This window comes from Eschscholzia californica, unplaced genomic scaffold, assembly GCF_041429995.1.
Source record: "Eschscholzia californica isolate CP2 unplaced genomic scaffold, dmEscCali1.0.p SCAF_6, whole genome shotgun sequence".
In the NCBI taxonomy this organism is placed as follows: domain Eukaryota; kingdom Viridiplantae; phylum Streptophyta; class Magnoliopsida; order Ranunculales; family Papaveraceae; genus Eschscholzia; species Eschscholzia californica.
The window spans coordinates 19,273,876-19,281,386 of NW_028238483.1; the positions used below are offsets into that span (position 1 = coordinate 19,273,876).

The following is a 7,511-nucleotide window of genomic DNA, read 5'->3' on the forward strand; positions in this document are numbered from 1 at the left end:
GGTTAGAGCGAGAGAGAAAGATCAGAGACAGGTAGAAGAGAGATAAAGATAAGTGAGTGTTTGAAAAAAAAATTACCCAACGAAATTTTATTTTCAGAAAGTATTTCTTATTTCCACAAAACATCGACCTTAGAAAAAATCTGTTAGGTCTGTTTTGTGTGGTTACTTTGTTCTCTTATTTATTATCGGTAGCCTCTAATTTATAAAAATAGCCCAATGGTTCGCTTTTTGTTTTTTTTTCCGAACCAAACTTGTCCGTGTTAGTTCTTACATTTCAACTTTACCCTTGTCACTAATTATAATTTCTTCATTTGTCCTCTCATCTCATTGAAAAAAATGTAACTCCCCATTAGATTGTTTTTTTTTTGGTTACAACCACAAGATTGTTTTGAAAAGGGGATATAGCAAAACTTGATAAACACTAATGCTCTTTATTAAATGACTAATTAAAACCTTACTTGTTTCAAATTAAACAAATGAGACACATTAACTATTTACAATGAACCATAACATCAACCTTTAATTAAGGAAACAAAGAACACCCTAATATGGTTTAAGAACTACTAGTCAACCTCAAGCCAATAACAAATTGTAGAGCCAAGAACAACTCAATAAAAAGAATATTAACACTCTAGTTTCTTTCTTTTGCTTTCTACTATCAGTACATAAACAATGAAAGTAGAAGAGTAAATAAAAACATCATGATCCTCCAATTTTGAGTGAGTGATTTTAAGCCATTTGATCCACTGCATCTGAGTTTATTGTCGTGATACGTGCAAACAGTTTGCTTCCTGAAAGATTGTGACTGAGATATTAGATGATCACAAGCGAGAAAAAAAATGAGACCGACAAAATCTAATACGTATACAAACTTTATTTTAGGTTATTTGAATCTTTTGAGTCTGACTTATTTTGGTTTGGAGTATAATAGTCATTTTTATTTTGCGTCTGAATCAAATAAATCAAATATCAGTCTGAATCAGTCATTTAGACCAATCAAATGAGACAGATGCGGAATTAGAAAGACAAGCACTACCACACTAACCTGGAAGAGCAAAAGGTGATAATGTAATCTGTTCCAGAACAAGTGAAAATACTAGTCGGATCATCGTATGCGTAACTATAAGCGGCAGGACAAGCTCCTTTGAACAACTTCGAGTAATAAGTTGGTTGACATGTCATTGCATTTCCATGTATACCCTTACAACAATACTCGTCTGTCTGAAAAACATCACAAGCACTCCGACAACCAACGATATTCTTTCCGTTTTTAACAGATAATTCCGAGGGGCAATTTGGTCTTAAATCACCATCACAACCAGCAATACTGCAATTTCCTTGACCATTTATCGGTGTTACTGCCATTGGTAAATTAAAACCATCGACAAGGCTAACATCGTAAAAATCTGGTGATGCAAGGGTAAATTCAGCAAGTGTTGCCGGTGTTTCTCCCGAGGCTGTACATTTTAGAGATGTACCACAATTTCCCGTTAGGCATGAACCATTACCCGATTTATCAAAATTACAACCTGTTCGACCCCATATTCGACCAGACCACCCGACCGGGGCTGTTAGAACGACAGATTGACCTGGTTTAAGTAGAAAACCACCACCACCGAAGCTCTCCCCAGGGGTAATGGCCGGCCATATTGTTTCTTTGCAATCATTTATAATGGTAAAAATTCTTGCCGACTCCGATTGTTTCACCCCTATAAGACAGAAATAGAATAATGTCAGTTCATAAAGACTCGTCTGAGTTTGGCCAAATAGTTCACTTCAAACTGCTTACGTGAAAAACCGGTGGAAAAGTGTTTTCTTGAATGAGCGGAAACAAAGCAAAAGTTCTTAAATATCTGGTTTTCGTGAAAATGACAAAAAACCCCTTATGACCCAGGGTGACTGTCTCGTCCCCATGACGAATATGTTAAGGGGTGTTTTAGCATTTTTCATTAGGTGAAAAGATTAAAATATCCCTTGTCTTATTAGGAGGCGGTTACCAACCAGATGTCACCAAACATGATGATTCTTCTATGAGTGTTATGTTTTCGTGTTTTGGACACATATTGGGTCAAATACGTACACATGAGATGATTGAAAATCTAATTTATTTTTAAGAACCTTTAAGTTACATACTTTCACAAGACATGACAAAGAAAATAGAAAAAAAAAAATCAAGGATCCAAAAATAGAGACAAACCAAAGAGAAATGAAAGAGTGGGTAAGAAATGAAGTATTAATAACCTGAAATGAAAATGGTTAAGGTAAGCAGCAAGAATGTTGTAATAACACCATCATGATCATAAATGTGTGAAGTAGCCATCTTCATGAATTCTCTCCTTTCTCTCTCTCTCTCTATATATATATATATTTTGGTGTTTTGGAAGTGAGAAATGGAGTTATTAGAAGGAGAATGGAGGAAAAGAGAGTATAAGAAGAGAGGAGGGCAAGAGAAATAATAAAAATAGAGGGAAAGAGAAAGAATACGTGATGGGAAAGTGATGAAGTTGTCCAAGGCTACCTTACTTCTTCCTATCAAGCCACCCACTTTTATTCTTTCTTTCTTTCTTTCTCCACTTTTTACCTCTAACTCAACATCTGTTTGTCCTCTTTATATATTAATTCACTTCGGTACTAGGGAGGTTTCTGTTTTTTCTTTTTTTTTCAAAGCACCGATAAAGTTAATAAGGGTAAAAGAAGTATTTAAGTCAAATATTCCTACCCAAGAAGTTCAAAGGAAATATTCTCATATATATCTCTAAGATATAGATGCACTAGAATTAAAATTATTTCTATATTTACGTTATTTATTTTCATCCATTGTAATTCTCTTCTAGTATAAATAAATATGGAGATATATGGTTTTCCTCTTCCAAAACCTAAATCTTTCAAGGGCCGTGATTGAATGAGCTCGAGCTCACACCGTGAGGTGTGAGCTCGAGCTTGCCACCGTTAGATAGGGAAGGATCAAGATTGGACCCCACGTGCACAGTAGCTTCTCTCTAATTTTACGGACCAACTATCACCAACATAAAAAAATGACCATTTAAATGTATTTAATTACAGAACTTGCCCTTGCCAATACCCCTTTACAATACTGAACCTATTTTACAATGAACTAAGGCTTCCTCCATGAAGTCATGGTATCTTTCACGAAAATATTCACTGAGTTATTTGTCTCACCATGACCATCCTATATTTTTCGGAATGCATAGATTTCGTCAAAAATTTGGTCAACAAAAAATTGACCAATTTATTTTTTAATTGTTATAGGGAAACTGTTTTAGTTGACAATTTCTTCTCATGCCACCTCTTCCGTCTACCATCACCATCATTTGACTCTCTCTCGCGCGGTGTCTCCCTTTTTCTTATTCCTCTTTATGTGTTCGTCTCCCTCGCTCTCTTTCTCTTTCTTCCTCTATTTGCCTGTATCTCTTTCATTCTCTGTCAGTGAACCCTAATCCTCAAAGAGGGTTTCGAAAAATCTACTCTAGATTTCAATCTGTGGTCGGTCGAACACAAAAGAGTTGTGTATGGTCGCCCACGAAATCCTCAGAAGAGGAAAGATTGATTAAGGAGGATTAATCCACGAGGGTTTCGTGGCCAACCAACCACAAACCTTTTGTGGTCGTTTGACCATGAAGCATTGCGTGGTCGGCCGACCACAAAGTCTGAAACCTTGAGGATGGTTTTCGACTCCCTCCTTGAGGATTACGATTCATTAAAAGAGAGAGAGAGGCAAATGATGGTGATGGTGGTCGGAGGTGGTGACCGGAGATGGTGATCGGGAGAAGAAAACCGAGAGAGAAATTTGAAAAAAAAAATGAAGGTCGGAGGAGGTGGTCGGAGATGGTTCGTACCCGTATGGAGAAGAACGTCAACTAAAACTAAAATCGTTTTCCTATAACAACTACGAAATAAATGGATCAATTAAATTTTAGTCAAAGTCTATGCATTCTTAACAATATATGATGGTCATGGTGGATGGTGAGACAAATAACTCGGTGAAGGGATGTTAGTGAAAAATGGCATGAGTTGGTGGAGGAAGCCTTGGTTCATTTTGAAGTAGGTTCGGTATTGTCAAGAAGTAGTGGCAAGGGCTAGTTTTGTAATTAAATGCATTTAAATGGTCATATTCTGTGTTGGTAATAGTTGGTCCCTAAAATTAGGGAGAAACTAGTTGTGCGCGTGGATTGTGATTTTGATCCTACCTATCTAACGGTGGCAAGCTCGAGCTCACACCCCAGGGTATGAGCTCGAGCTCATTCAATCACAACCCATCTTTCAAAAGTGAGTTCAACTTGTTTTTATTAATTAGAAACAATAATAGTATTTTCCATTCACATATTGTGTTTGCAGTTGAACTTATTTTTCTATACGACTCAAATTTGTCTGAACTCAACCTAAATTAGCCGACGTATTACTTAGACTAGACGATAATATTCTTCAATCAACTAAAATCTGGAGGCTAATTTTACTATTGAATCTAGAAAAATATAACAGCTCCTATGCCTTGTGGACTTCTTTCTCATACTCAAATGCACAGCAAGCTAGTTACACTGTGAATATGAATAATTGAGGAGAAATGAACACATAAAGAATAGAGAGGTGATAGGGGGACTCCCCGTTCACTCCATGATGTACTCCCTCTCATAGGTACAACCGTACAAGCAGGGGCGGAACCAGAAAATAGTGTGAGGGAGGGCAAAGATGATATCTAATAGAAGAGATCATACATAAAAAATTTGTGGGAGTCAAAATTACTATTAGAAGTCAAATTCCAGGGAGGGCCATTACCCTCCCCGGCCACCCCCTAGCTCCGCCCCTGCGTACAAGGGGTGTTTTAATCTTAAAACACTAAAAAAAGACTAAATACCCCCTTGTTTCGTTAGCTACTTCACCAATGGAGTATGCCATGGGGTACACGGGGAAGTCCCCCCGTCGTTTTTATAAAGAATAAAGAAATATGACTCTCGACTCATTTTTCAGTCGAATCCCGTAGTAGTATTTGTCCGGATAGAATCATAGAATGTTATAGAAAAAGTGATTTCACTTTACTATACACACCTTACAAAGAGTTTGGTCTAGACCTAGACCTTTCTATAGTAGTGGCCAACTTGTTGTAGGTCCAGAACTAAATGACATATTTAGCGTATTTCAATCCGCAACTATCAAATTGGATTCCCAACAAAAAAAGAAAAACTATCAAATTGGAAGTAGTTGTCGTGAGACTCCACGCACTCTGTTGAACCTTTTTCTAATGCACGTTTAGTCCATAACTTGAAATGTCAAAACAAGATGGATGTCATTGGGACATGTCAACAATGACCATATAATATCTTTTATTAACTATTTTCTTGAGTGAAATCAAACATACTGAAATGTGTAATCAGTATTTTTGAGTCAAATCTCTTTCTCTCTCTCTCGAGTCTTGATGGACTTTAACAAAGACGGACGAGGCCTAATCCGGGTTTCTGCCGGGCCCGTCCTCGCCTGTCGGATTCAAAACAATCCCTGTTTTCGAGTCTATTCTCTTTCTCTCTCTTGAGTCTTGATGGACTTCAAGTAAGACGGACCAGCCTAATCCGAATGTATGCCGAGGCAGTCCTCTCCTCGCCTGTCGGATTCAAAACAGAGGCCCAAGAGAAACTGGATTAACCTGACACGTTTTCCGGGACGTGCCGGGTCTGTACGGACCGGTCCGTTCCTGGACCCAACCGGGGCCGGCCCGAAGAGCTAAGCACAGTGTGTAGTTGGATCTTGGATGAGATGACTCAAGTAAAGAGAAGCCATTTGAGGAGAGAACAAAAGAAATGGCAAGAGAGGGAACCCAGAATCAGAATCTGGGCAAGAACAATAACACAGGGATTTTCTTCCTGGTAACATTGATTCTCTGGTTCATTTCTATAGTATTTGAGATTGTGTTCAATAAGAGAGTACAACTTCTTTGGATAGTTGCTGGTTGTTTCTTCTTTCAAACTGCAAATTGGCTAATCCGTCTTACCCTCTCTCAAGATGCTCTTTTTGTCAATACCACCGTCTCTCTTCTTCATTCTTCCATTTCTTCTTTCTCAGGTTATAACCCTCTCGCTCTCTCTCTCTCATCGGTTTCTATGTTGATTTTTTTTCTCTGAATGTTAATTTCATTATTCTTGAAGTGTTCGATGCAATTCCTTTTTCTGGTTATGAGTTTGAGATCTAAGGGGCTATCATTTGAGAGAGGCACACCAGCCTAAGTTAAAGAAGATGGACAATGAAGTTAGTGTTATAGGATGGTGCGGACGAGCCTTCTGGACTGCTAGTGATACTGTCCGCTTTGGCACACTTGGACCTCATGGCTTAAAAATGTCTCACTAGGGAAGGGTGCTTAACCTCTTAAGAGGAGCACCGCACTCCATCTCACCACCAAGGTGGGATTGACTTACAACACACCCTCCCAAGACCACATCATAGTAGAGCGAATCGTGCTGATAACGTGTTATAAGATGGTGCAGACCAGCCTTCTGGGCTGCTAGTGATACTGTCCGCTTTGGCACACCTGAGCCTCGCGGTTTTAAAAGGCCTCACTAGCGAAGGGTGCATAACCTCTTATGAGGAGCACCACACTCCGTTTCACCACTAATGTGGGATTGCTTTACAACAATTAGTATTTTTTACATGCTTACAAGGCACGAGAAGAGTTTTTTTTAGAGACATGAGAAGAGTTATTATGAAGATAAATCAAGATTTATTAATTGAATAAGCCCTATACCAATACTTATTAATGTCTCGGGCTCTTAGAAACCACTGCTATTCCAAGGGCCTTAAACCCTATCTATCTTTTTTTTTTGAAATAAACCAGAATATCATTCATAGAAGGAATACATTCCAACAAATTACATGGTGTTGATGATTTTGACTCCTTTGAGTACAACATGGATTTACTACAAATAACAAAATGAAACTTACACAAGTAAAGACAACATGAAGGGAAAGGAAGTACAAGATTGCAAAAATAAAATAAAAAGACCCTAAAGGTCACAAATAAAAGATCTTACAGATCACGAAGGAGGCCCTAAAAGTCGTGAATTATAATACTTAATTATATGTAATCAAGATGGACCAAGTAGAGAAGAATTACGGTTTCATCAAAAGCACAACCAAGTTTCTCGGAGACGGATTATTATACTTCATTTCGAAGACGAAGGTTAAGTGATTTCATAACTTTATCTTTTTGTTGTTTATGTATAATCTTTCCTCCTCCATTGATATTTTCTTTTTATCGTCAAGATACAGAAACCATATCAATGAGGAAGAGAAAGAAATTTGAATATGGAAAATGCCTTAATGTTTCCTCTCGTTCATTCCTGTTTTTTGGAAAATCTCTCAAATCTAGAACATAAAATCGAATCTCTACTTCTAAAAGATTACTGTAGATCAAAAGAAAAATATATACATAACAAGAGGAAATTCCGGAGAAAGAAACCCTCCTCCGGAATAATTCAAGATCTAGGAAACTGGTTTGGAGATGATTG

At 37.7% G+C, this 7,511-nt stretch overlaps 1 protein-coding gene across 1 annotated transcript; it reads right to left on the reverse strand.

Moving 5' to 3' along the window:
* Positions 1–411: 411 nt before the first annotated feature.
* Positions 412–2,576, reverse strand: LOC147532229 (Pathogenesis-related thaumatin superfamily protein). The gene is made up of 3 exons (XM_086647853.1): positions 2,242–2,576; positions 1,046–1,709; positions 412–791 (listed from the first exon to the last, which is right to left on the reverse strand). The coding sequence occupies exons 1-3, from the start codon at positions 2,324–2,326 to the stop codon at positions 659–661; spliced, it is 882 nt and encodes a 293-aa protein (XP_086503979.1). The 5' UTR covers positions 2,327–2,576; the 3' UTR covers positions 412–658.
* Positions 2,577–7,511: the final 4,935 nt, after the last annotated feature.

Bases quoted from the DNA above. Each gene is read 5' to 3' on its own strand.
- LOC147532229 (XM_086647853.1), bottom strand. From the start codon at position 2,326: ATGAAGATGGCTACTTCACACATTTATGATCATGATGGTGTTATTACA. The intron at 1,710-2,241 runs GTTATTAATACT...TCTGTCTTATAG, and splicing joins CTTAACCATTTTCATTTCAG to GGGTGAAACAATCGGAGTCG. The intron at 792-1,045 runs GTTAGTGTGGTA...ACAATCTTTCAG, and splicing joins ATCACCTTTTGCTCTTCCAG to GAAGCAAACTGTTTGCACGT.